This window comes from Bos indicus x Bos taurus, chromosome 11 (genome assembly GCF_003369695.1).
Source record: "Bos indicus x Bos taurus breed Angus x Brahman F1 hybrid chromosome 11, Bos_hybrid_MaternalHap_v2.0, whole genome shotgun sequence".
Taxonomy (NCBI): domain Eukaryota; kingdom Metazoa; phylum Chordata; class Mammalia; order Artiodactyla; family Bovidae; genus Bos; species Bos indicus x Bos taurus.
In genome coordinates, this window is record NC_040086.1 from 49,340,050 (window position 1) to 49,352,904 (window position 12,855).

At 44.2% G+C, this 12,855-nt stretch overlaps 1 protein-coding gene across 1 annotated transcript in view; it reads right to left on the minus strand.

Annotated features, from left to right (window-relative positions):
• The window catches only part of TCF7L1 (transcription factor 7 like 1), a 202,568-nt gene that overhangs the window by 16,276 nt on the left and 173,437 nt on the right, over window positions 1–12,855 (minus strand). Inside the window, exon 4 of the mRNA XM_027555562.1 lies at window positions 11,685–11,768. Within this exon, the coding sequence (XP_027411363.1) occupies window positions 11,685–11,768 (84 nt within the window). The remainder of the gene's footprint in view (window positions 1–11,684; window positions 11,769–12,855) is intronic.

A 12,855-nucleotide genomic window follows, 5' to 3' on the forward strand; every position in this document is an offset into this window, starting at 1 on the left:
CACCACTCTCTAACAAATACTACTTAAAAGGAAAAATATAAGTTCTTTGCTAATTCTGTCATCGTATCCTATTAAAGAAAGGAAATTTGCATGTATGTCTTCTATACAGAATTTTCCTGGCAATTCACACATTGATTTATTGGGTAATTGTCTGTGAAGACTGTCTACACAGCAGGCACTGAAGTGGGTAGCCAAAGGGCTGGAGGCCAACAGCAGACATGGAAAGAACCTGGGTCTCCGATGGCATGGTTTGCTTGTTGAACTAACTGGCCTGGCAGAAAACATGACTCACAACAAGTATTCATGCTGTATCTATGACGTGCCAGGCACTGTTCTAGGTCTTGTGAATGCATTAGAGAATCTGTCTATCTAGACAATAATCCAAACAAATAAATAACTAAAATATTAGATAGTGATAAATTTTTCTAAGGAGAAAAATCAAGTCAGGGATAGCAGATAAGATGCAAGGAGGGGGACTTCCCTGGTGATCCAGTGACTAAGACTCTGTGCTCCCAATGTAGGGGATATGTGTTCAATCCCTGATCAAGGAACTAGATCCCACATGCCATAATTAAAGATCTTGCATGCTACAATGAAGACTGAAGATCCTGTGTGCTGCAACTAAGACCTGGACCAGCCAAAATAAGTATTAAAAAAAAAAAAGAGGCAAGGCAGATGTAGGTTATATGTTACACAGGCCAACCAGGGAAAGCCTCAATGAGAAAATGACTTCTGTTTGATTTTTATTTATTTGACTGCACAGGGTCTCAGCTGTGGCACGTGGGATCTTTGGCTGTGGGATGTGTGATCTAGTTATCTGACAAGGATCAAACTCAGGCCCCCTGCATTGGGAGCGCAGAGTCTTAGCCACTGGACCACCAGGGAAGTCCTCAGAAAATGACTCTTGAATGAATATTTGAGGGCAGCGGAAATGAGATGTGTGGGCAGGAGAGGGACGGGGTTTTGGCAGAAGGCACCCAGAGTATAGTGGCTCCAGGTGGACAGGAAGATAGGTGTGTTTGAGCAACTCCACGGAAGACAGTGGATTGGGGCGCAGGGAAGAAAACAAGGGGATAAAAGACTGTCTTAATGTACTAACACATACATTTTGAACTTCTCAAGCAGGTGGCAAGTAGTGCGCTGCAGGCTGGGAAAGATGTGAACATAAATCCAGGATCTCTGGATGGCAGCAGCAGAGAGAAAATGCTTTGGGGAATTAGAATGTGCTTCAGGTCCTTCTTGGAAACAGTGGCACATTTCTGAGGACTTTGCAAATTGGACAGGGCACAAAATTCTTGGGTTAAAAAACATTCCTTATCAAAACTTATCTATGGCTTGCTGGCATTAAAGGCAGCAAAAGAGAACCCTGCGTTTACCTTTATTTTTCTTCCTTTGATACTGGCCTTTCCCCCTGCTACGTAGATGAAAGTCAAAGTGTTAGTTGCTCAGTCATGTCTGACTCTATGTGACCCCACGAACTGTCTCCTCCAGTCTCTGCTCATGGAATTCTCCAGGCAACAATACTAGAGTGGGTTACCCTTTCTTTCTCCAGGGGATCTTCCCAACCCAGGGATCGAACTCAGCTCTCTTGAACTGTAGGCAGATTCTTTACCATCTGAGCCACCAAGGAAGCCCTGCATAGATGCTTATAAGGGGAAAAAAAAAAATTAAACCCTTACAATTCTCATTGTTGCCAGGATGTGTCTAAGTTCACATAAATTTTCATTTACTTTGTAGAATTCAGGTGAGCACTTTCAAGCCGTACACTTGAGTTTTTATTTATTTATTTTTAGGCTGTGCAGTGCAGCATCTTAGTTCCCCAACCAGGAAACGAACCCATCCCCTTGCAATGGAATTGAGGAGTCTTAACCACTGGACTGCCAGGGAAGTCCCTAGTCTTTTCTTTTAAAGATCAGCTTTGTTTTCTTCTCTTATTGCCTGTTGTTTTTACTGGTTGTGGTCTCCTCTTAAGGAACACTATTTGTAGACTGTTTTTCAGTTGTCTCCTCTTTTTCTTTTGTGTCATCAATGTACAGACTTGACTTGCCAATGTCCACTTTGCTCTACACTAAGAGTAATGAACTGGGAAATATGAATTGTTGTTTAGTTGCTAACTCATATCCGACTCTGTGACCCCATGGACTATAACCTGCCAGGCTCCTCTGTCCATGGGATTTCCTAGACAAGATTACTGCAGTGGTTTGTCCTTTTCTTCTCTAGGGGATCTTCCCGACCCAGGGACTGAACCCGCATCTCCTGCATTGGTAGGTGGATTCTTTACTACCAAGACACCAGGGAAGCCTGGGAGATATGAATAAGGTTTCCCCCAAGCTAAATCTCAGTGGCAGAAACTAATAAAGGAATGATGGCAGTAGATAATTACAAAGGCATGCCATGAATTACGGGTGCAAATTTAATAAGAAACAGGGCATTTATGCAGCTTCCAAGCAGCATACAGCTTCTGCCTAAAGAGCGACTTATTAAGTACAAAAGGAAAGAACAACCTCAAAGAGAAAACACATGTCAAACATTACCTTAATTAAATGATCCAAGCCAACATCACCGACATTGGGACAAATGGACATCACAGACCTGCCTCCTGATGTGAGGCACTGAGAGGGACACCTGAATGTGGTCGTGTTCTTGCCAAAACATACAACCAGAATCTAACCACGAGGAAATCTCAGATACACCCAGATGAAGGGATGTTCCACAAAATAGCTAGTCTGTACTTCTCCAAAGATGTCAAGGTCAGTAAAAACAAAGGCTAAGGAACTCTGGGAGATTCAGATCAGTCAGTTCAGTTGCTCAGTTGTGTCTGACTCTTTGCTACCCCATGGACTGCAGCACGCCAGGCTTCCCTGTCCACCACCAACTCCTGGAGCTTGCTCAAACTCACGTCCATTGAGTCGGTGATGCCATCCAACCATCTCATCCTCTGTTGTCCCCTTCTCTTCCTGCTTTCAACCTTTCCTAGCATCAGGGTCTTTTCTAATGAGTCAGCTCTTTTTGCATCAGGTGGCCAAAGTATTGGAGCTTTAGTTTCAGCATCAGTCCTTCCCATGAATATTCAGGATTGATTTCCTTTAGGATTGACTGGTTTGATATCCTTGCTGTCCAAGGGACTCTCCAGCATCTTCTCCAACACCACAGTTCAACAGCATCAATTCTTTGGTGCTCAGCTTTCTTTATGGTCCAACTCTCACATCCATATATGATTACTGGAAAAATAGTAGCTTTGACAAGACAGACTTCTGTTGGGAAAGTAATGTCTCTGCTTTTTTTTGAATGTTGAGTTTTAAGCCAACTTTTTAACTTTCCTCTTTTGCTATCATCAAGAGGCTCTAAAGAGAACTAAAGTTCTTCTTTGCTTTCTGCCATTAGGGCGGTGTCATCTGCATATCTGAGGTTATTGATATCTCTCCTGGGAATCTTGATTCCGGCTTGTGCTTCATCCAGCCCAGCATTTCTCATGATGTACTCTGCATGTAAGTTAAATAAGCAGGGTGACAATATACAGCCTTGACATACTCTTTTCCCAATTTGGAACCAGTCTGTTGTTCTATGTCCAGTTCTAAATGTTGCTTCCTGACCTGCATACAGATTTTGCAGGAGGGCAGGTAAGGTGATCTGGTATTCTCATCACTTAAAGAATTTTCCCCAGTTTGCAAGGAACCACACAGTCAAAGGCTTTAGCATAGTCAAAGAACCAGAAGTAGATGTTTTTATGTCATTCTTTTGCTTTCTCTATGATCCAACGGATATTGGCAATTTGATCTCTGGTTCTTCTAATTTTTTTTGTTTTTTTCCCTCTACCTTTTCTAAATCCAGCTTGAACATCTGGAAACTCTCGGTTCATGTATTGTTGATGCTTAGATTGGAGAATTTTGAGCATTACTCTGGTAGCGTGTGAGATGAGTGCAATTGTGTGGCAGTTTGAACATTCTTTGGCATTGCCTTTCTCTGGGATTGAAATGAAAAGTGACCTTTTCCAGTCCTGTGGCCACTGCAGAGTTTTCCAAATTTGCTGGCATATTGAGTGCAGCAACTTTCATAGGATCATCTGTTAGAATTTGAAACAGCTCAGCTGGAATTTCATCACTTCCACCAGCTTTGTTCGTAGTGATGCTTCCTAAGGCCCATTTGACTTTGAATTCCAGAATGTTTGTCTCTAGGTGAATGAGCACACCATCGTGGTTATCTGGGTCATTAAGATCTCTTTTGTATAGTTCTTCTGTGTATTTTTGCCAGTTCTTCTTAATATCCTGTGCTTCTGTTAGGTCCATACTGTTTCTGTCCTTTATTGTGCCCATCTTTGCATGAAATGTTTCCTTGGTATCTCTGATTTTCTTGAAGAGATTTCTAGTCTTTCCCATTCTATTGTTTTTCTCTATTTCTTTGCATTGATCACTTAGGAAGGCTTTCTTATCTGGGACATTAAAAGAGACTAAAAGACATGTCAGTGAGATGTAATTTGTGATCCTGGGTTGAACTCTGGACCAAGAACAACACACATCTCAACAGACATGACTGGGACATTTACCAAAGTTTCAAAATATACTGTGAATTAGACAATAATCCACAAAATATATTGTGTGTGTTAGTTGCTCAGTCATGTTTGACTCCCCTGTCCATGGAATACTCAGGTCAAGAAAACTGGAGTGGGTTGCTATGCCCTCCTCCAGGGCATTTTCCGAAGCCAGGGATCGAACTCAGGTCTCCTGCATTGCAGGCAGATTCTTTACTAGTAGTGCCAACTAGGAAGCCACCATTATACACATACATATATTACTTTTCTGGTTTCAAAATAATTTAATTAGGGACTTCTGTGGTGGCCCAGTAGTTAGAACTGATGCCATGCTTCCAAGGCAGGGGCCTTGGGTTCTCTCCCTGGTTGGGGAACTAAGATTCCATATGCCTCATGACAGGGCCAAAAAATAAAAAAGATTTTTAAAAAAGATTTACTTAAAAATCCTGAATGTGAAGAGAAACTGGACTCAGGGGCAGAGAGGGGTTCAGAGGCGGGCATCCACCTGTCCCCAGATCGCTGATTCTCCAACCATTCATAAATGCTCCCTGAGAATCTGTTCTGCCAGGCATTATGACAGGTGCTGTATAAATAAATATGAACAAAACAGAGTGAATTTTATCTTGAGTTGGTTATACTCTGCAAACCAATTTATTTGCTTTGTGTGGTTGGTTACCATGTTCCATGGAGAGAGTGGAGGGCCTAAGAAGGGACAAGGTATGTGGGGCCACAATGAGGGGTCAGGATAACAGTCCACATGCAATAATCAGACATTACTCCTGAGTTATTAGAGCTTGTTTTGAAGGCACACAAATTCAAGTGGTAATAACACTTAACTCCATCCCCAGCCTGGCCCCGTTACGGCTTGTTTATATGCATTCCCTCAACAGGCAGCTTCAACATGACTCACTACATCTCTCCAAGTATGCAGGCTGTTTCCTTTACTTGCCCTTTCCCCAGGGCCAAACTCATCTTAAAATATTTCGCTCATGATTCCAAAAGAAATTTAATAATCAAGTGTTTTCATTTTTCTAAAAAAAAAAAAAAGTGTCCAAACCTCCAACTACTTCCGGTAACCTGGTTACCTGCTGACACTTCCAGCCTAGAAAACCTGGCCGACAGTAGACTGGAATGTTTTCTGGTTTCTGCTTCCCTTTTGCCTCTGTTTGTAGTGAGGCTGCAATTCTGGCTGCCGCTGGGAATCTTCCAGAGAATCTTCTGGCTTGCCGCTGATAAACTAAGATACCTATAGCCCCAACCCAGACCAGTTTAATCATATTCTTGGGAGCACTGATGCTAAATTCTATAGGCTTATTATCTCTATTATCTGTGTAATGTCTCTGTTTGGTCTGGTATCTAATTTCAAAATTCATCACCTCTTAGTCTGCTAAATAAACTGTATTTTTATTTTTAATTTTTAAAATCCTTATTTATTTATTTGCCTGCATCGGGTCTTAGTTGAGGCATGAGGAATCTTCGCTGTGGCATGTGAGCTTAGTCATCCTGTAGCACACGGGATCTTAGTTCCCTGACCAGGAATCGAACCTGTGTCCTTTGCATTGGAAGGTAGATTCTAAACCACTGGACTACCAGAGAAATCCCAACAATAATTTATTTAATTTCTTTCAGATTTTATTATTTTTTAAAAATATATTTTTAAATTTATTTGGCTGTGTAAGGTCTCAGCTGCTTTGTTGCGGCATGTGGGATACAGTTCCCTGACCAGGGATGGAACCTGGGCCCCCTGCATTGTGAACATGGAGTCTTAGCCATTGAACCACAGGGGAAGTCCCTATTTTTTTTTTTTTTAAATTAAGGTATAATTACCTATAATGTGTTCGTTTCTGCTGTGCAACAAAGTGAATCAGCTATATGTATACATATAACCCCTCTCCCCAAACACTCCTCCCATTCCACAACTCTAGGTCATCAGAGAGCACTGCAATGAGCTCCCTGTGCTCTATATAGCAGCTTCCCATAACAGTATTTTAATTGTTCTTTCCCTCTCTTATTAATAGCAGTGCTAGAGGTGGTGGGCAATCCCAAAGAAGGGCAATGCCAAAGAATGTTCAAACTACCACATAATTGCACTGCTCTCACATACTAGCAAAATAATCCTCAAAATTCTCCAAGCCAGGCTTCAACAGTACATGAACCGTGAACTTCCAGATGTTTAAGCTGGATTTAGAAAAGGCAGAGGAACGAGAGATCAAATTGCCAACATCAGTTGGATCATAGAAAAAGCCAGAGAATTCCAGAAAAACATCTGCTTCTGTTTTATTGACTATGCCAAAGTCTTTGACTGCTTAGATCACAACAAACTGTGGAAGATTCTTCAAGAGATGGGAATACCAGACCACCTTACCTGCCTCCTTAGAAATCTGTATTGCAGGTCAAGAAGCAACAGTTAGAACTGGACATGGAACAAAAGACTGGTTGCAAATTGGGAAAGGAGTATGTCAAGGCTGTAGGCTGTCACCCTGCTTATTTAACTTATATGCAGAATACATTATGCGAAATGCTGGGTTGGATGAAGCACAAGCTGGAATCAAGATTGATGGGAGAAATATCAGTAACCTCAGATACGTAGATGACACCACCCTCATGGCAGAAAGTGAAGAGGAACAGAAAAGCCTCTTGATGAAAGTGAAAGAGGAGACTGAAAAAGCTGGCTTAAAACCCAATATTAAAAAAAACGAAGATCGTGACATCTGCTCCCATCACTTCATGGCAAATAGATGGGGAAACAATGGAAACAGTGACAGACTTTATTTTCTTGGGCTCTAACATCACCACAGATGGTGACTGCATCCATGAAATTAAAAGATGCTTGCTCCTTGGAAGAAAAGCTATGACCAACCTAGACAACACATTAAAAAGCAGAGACATTACTTTGCCAACAAAGGTCTGTCTAGACAAAGCTGTGGTTTTTCAAGTAGTCATGTATGGATGTGAGAGTTGGACCAAAAAGAAAGCTGAGCACTGAAGAATTGATGCTTTTGAACTGTGGTATTGGAGAAGACTCTTGAGAATCCCTTGGAGAGCAAGGAGATCCAACCAGTCCATCCTAAAGGAAATCTGTCCTGAATATTCATGGAAAGGACTGATGCTGAAGCTGAAACTCCAATACTCTGGCTACCTGATGTGAAGAACTGACTCATTGGAAAAGACCCTGATGCTGGGAAAGGTGGAAGGCAGGAAGAGAAGGGGATGACAGAGGATGATATGGTTGGATGGCATCACCGACTCGATGGATATGAGTTTGAGCAAGCTCCGGGAGTTGGTGATGGACAGGGAAGCCTGGCGTGCTGCCGTCCATGGGGTCGCAAAGTCCACTCAGTCGTGACTGAACTGAACTGAGAGGCGGTGGTGGTGGTATAGTAGCAAGCTAGCAGTTATTGGAGCTTACTTTGTGCAAGGCACAATTCTAAACTCATTACAATGCATGGGCTCATTTTCACACAACTCTGAGGTCAAATCTTCTTCTAATACCTATTTTATAGACGAGGAAACCAAAGCAAAGAGAGATGAGGTAATTTCCTGAAGCTTCACAAGTAGGAAGTGGCAGTGCTGGGATTCAAACCCACTTTATTACACAATCTCCAACACACATCGTCCTCCCTGGGCATTTCAGGTTTGGCTCCTATTCACACACACGTGTATCTCAGATAACAGAATGAGAAGCTCTGACTTGAAAATGGAAAACGGTGGTCTCCTTCCATTTTCTGGAATATTAAGTAAGGTTTTCTCCTGTGAAGTTTTCTTTAAGCTTTTGAGGCCTGTTTTTCTGCTTTTCTGTATGAGAGTACAGAGTGTGATAATATACAACTTCCTAGAAAAGTATCTATTTTTCTATCTACAATGTAATGTATCCACTATTCATGGTTTTCCACTCTCAGACATAACATGAGCCCCTGCTCCACCAGCTGTGCTAAGATGTCTCTCAGTGACTGCAGGTTTGTCTGGCGGTGGATGCTATGAGTAGAGAACCTTGTGGAGAGTTTACGAATTTCATGTATTTTTATGTCACTTAAACGGAGATAATAAGTGAGGATGAGTAGTTGATTTATTTGAGGAAAAGGGTCTAAAAAAAATGGAATCATAGAGAGGGCAAAAAAATGTGGTAATGTATATTAATACAGCTATAGCCTTTCCAATACCCGTGAATGGATGAGAGAGTTGGACCATAAAGAAGACTGAGTGCCGAAGAATTGACATTTTCAAACTGTGGTGCTGGAGAAGACTCTTCAGAGTCCTCTGGACTGCAAGGAGATCAAACCAGTCAAACCTAAAGGAAACCAATTCTGAATATTCATACATTGGAAAGACTGATGCTGAAGCTGAAGCTTCTATACTTTGGCAACCTGATGCAAAGAGCCGACTCATTGGAAAAGACCCCGATGTTGGAAAAGACTGAAGGCAAGAGGAGAAGGGAGTAACAGTGAATGAGATGGTTGGATGGCATCACTGATTTCAATGGACATGAATTTGAGCAAACTCAGGGAGATAGTGATGGACAAAGAAGCCTGGTGCACTGAAGTTCATGGGGTCGCAAAGAGCTGGACAGGACATAGTGACTGAACAACAATTAATACAGTCTCCTGGGGCCAACAGGAGAAGGAAATGGCACCCCACTCCAGTACTCTTGCCTGGAAAATCCCATGGATGGAGGAGCCTGGTAGGCTGCAGTCCATGGGGTCGCTAAGAGTCAGACACGACTGAGTGACTTCACTTTCATGCTTAGAGAAGGAAATGGCAACCCACTCCAGTGTTCTTGCCTGGAGAATCCCAGGGATGGGGGAGGCTGGTGGGCTGCCATCTATGGGGTCGCACAGAGTCCGACATGACTGAAGTGATTTAGCGGCAGCAGCAGCAGCAGCTGGGGCCAACAAAAGAATGATAGGAAGCAGAGGATTGAGAAAAGGTGGGCAAATGAACGCTGTTAGGTATTAGATGGTAAACAGATCAGGAATGGAGGTGGAAGGTCTAGCTCTTGTGTGAAGTTGGGTGGTGAATATTAGAAGGGAAATATAGGAGGAAGAGGAGGGCTGGTGGCAGGCTTTTTGTTTTATTTTTCAGAGCTGGATCACTCTGTGCAGCAGGTGGGATGGCAAACTCAAAGAGTCCATGTGCTTGTTTTAAAAATAATTCACCTCCTCTGAATGCAGATGGAGATTTTTGAAGATATGCAGATAGGATGTGAAGGACGCTGGATGGGGATGCGCCACAGGATGGATGGGGCCATCAGCAAGGATTTGAAACACTGAAAGAGGGCTTCCCTGGTGGCTCAGTCTAAAGAATCCACCAGCCAGTGCAGGAGACTTGAGTTCAATCCCAGGTCTGGGAAGATTCCACGTGCCTCGGAACAACTAAGTTTCTGTGCCACAACTCCTGAGCCTGCACCCTAGAGCTCAGAAGCTGCAACTACTGAAGCCCGAATGCTCTGAGAGCCTGTGTTCTGCAACAGGAGAAGCCACTGCCATGAGAAGCCTGAACACCACAGCTTAAGAGTAGCCCCTGCTCGTTGCAACTAGAGAAAAGTCTGTGCAGCAATGAAGACACAGCATCGACAAATAAATAAATTTTTTAAAAAAATTTAAAAAAAAAGAAATAAAGACAGATGGCTGTGCTGGGAGGGGACAAGCCAGTTTTGTGGTGGTGATGGGGGTCGTTGGGATGCCCTGTCCCCGACTGGCCACTAGTGGGCACCTGCACCTCGCACTTGGCCATCAACAGTTGTCTTGGAATCTAGAGGGTCACAGGCAACTTCCAGGCCTGTCCCCCCTCCCCGTGGGGCATGTTCTTTAGGCTGCTCAGGTCTTGGTGACGGGCCATGGAACCTCTCAGGGCAGCCTGTTCTGGATGGCTGTGACAGTCACCTGAGAACTACACAGGACATTGGTCTGTAAACTACCCAGGGCTCAGACCCTGGAAGTTGGTCTCACGATTACTGGAAATCATACAAGCTCACCGTGCCGTGACTTATCTCTCTAGAGATACCTTCCTTCTCCTCAACTAAATTCTAAATTCTTTAAGCTTTTTAAAAAAATTATTATTTTTTATTGATGTATACTTGATAGTTATGCTGTGTGCTCAGTTGCTCAGTCATGTCTGATTCTTTGAAACCCCATGGACTGTAGCCTGCCAGGTTCCTCTGACCATGGGATTTCCCAGGCAAGAATACTGGAGTGGGTTGCCATTTCCTCCTCCAGGGGATCTTCCTGACCCAGGGATCGAACCCACATCTCTTGCATCTCCTGCACTGGATTCTAAGCTTTTAATGAAAAAAGACTGTCAGGAGATCTTAAAATAAGAGGAGATGAAATATGAATGAGATGAAATTCTACATCTGGGATTTGCTTGCAAACAACCCAGCGTGGTGGAAGGAGGAGTGTGAGTGAGGAAAACCATTGAAATTTTACAGAATTAAGTTTTAGAAGCATCATATATTCCAAGGTCTCCCTTCTACCTGTGTGCTCTGTGTTTCTGAGACTCACTGCACTAGAACAACACTAGTCAGCTTGTGGGGCATGTGGGTTGCCCCAAGCTCCTAAGAAAGCCTGGGAAAGAGGGATACAGGGTCCTAGCTGGGAGCATCTCCTAGCCCATCAATTTCAGTCTGTTGCAAACCCTGAGATGAGGAGACAGATCACACTGCACCTCCTCCCAGGACCCTCCAGACCCTCCTTTGTGACCGTGTCGCCTCGGACATTGGTAGAAAGACGTTGGTTGCCTCTAGGGATTTTTGTTTGCATATATTTTAATTGATTCTTTCCTATAACATCCTGTACAGAACAGCCTCTTCAACTGTTGCTGTGCAGCTCCGAAGAGGAAGTGAGGGCTGTGAACCGAGCTCTAGTGGGAGAGAGAGAACTGGGCTGCCAAGGTGGAGGGGCGGCGGAGGAGGACCAATACAAGCCAGGGGCAGGGCTGGCATTTCTGAGCTCATGACATCCTGGGTGGTGTGTGCGTGTGCCGAGGTGTTAGTGGAAGAGTGGTAGGGACATGCAAAGGCAACACTCTAACTGCTGCACTCCTGACCGTCTGGCTCACACACTTGGGGCAACGCTGCTAGACCTTCGGGAAGGTGGAGGCAGTGATATGGGACAAGGTCAGTGAGAGTGTCCCTTCTGTGCTTTAAGAAGAACAGACTTACCAAGTGTGCTGGGGACGGTGACCGGGCGTCCTTGACTGTGGCGCTGGCGGGGACATCGAGGAGCGGCCATTTCATCTGCAGGTACTACACAGGGGACAGAAAACAATGTGGCTGGTGAGAGGGGGCCACGAAAGAGCTCCACGTGAGCTGGGGCCAGGGGCTGGGGGGCAGACACCAAGCTTCATTCGACCTGCGTGCTCCTTACTGGGTCAGTGTCCAGAGATCGGAGCAGAGTAGAGCATATATCGACACCGCTACCGCCACCAGCCCCTGCATCATTTTGGGGTAAACACGTGACAGCACAACTAACCAAAGTGTAATATTCAAAGCCCCTACTGCTGAGAGTCATTAGGTGTGAGACAGCAAGACTCGTCAGGGGACCCAGGGCTCCAAGACGGTGATCCTGCCTGTTCAGTTCCATCTCTCACAGCATCACACACAACACTCCCCAGGAAACAGCCTCTCCAGAGCAATCTGGGGAATGAAGGAATACAAACGATCTGCCTGACACCTCCAGGGTCACGGGGAATATCTGTCCTTATTAAGGATGTGGATCTTTACTTCGCTGTAGTGTTTCTTGATCATGAAAAGATTTTCCAGTATCCTGCCCTCTCCCATGCATCACTGCAAAAACGCCAACCAAACAGTCCCTAACACACACACACACACTCACACATGCACTTTAAATGAAAAGTGATTAACACCAGCCTAGTAGTCTTGGGCAAGAGCCTGGGAGAGAGTGGGTAGAGAGGCAGTGAGGGGCTCTGGAGTCGGGTGTTCATGGGCTCAGGTTCTCACTCTGCTGATTATGCTGTGTAACCCTGGATAAGTGTCTTAACAACTCTGAACCTCAGTTTCTTCATCCATAGAGCAAGGTGATTATCACTAACTTGACAGGTTGTTGGAAGGATTAGGGACAATGTCAAGTCTTGAACACAATCCTGTGCCCATGGATGGCATTTGATAAATGGCAGCTATTATTTTCATAAGCAAACCATTAATCTTTGCCGGGAGCAAAACACACATGCTGGCTTAGTGTCAACACTGATACAGTGCTTCTGGGCAGCAGACCAGCCTTGCAGGCTCTTTGCAGAATTCTTGAGGTTACTTTGAAAATTTGAGCCCTCATGGGAAGTGATGGCTCCAGGAAATGTTTCCCCAGGGAGACAGA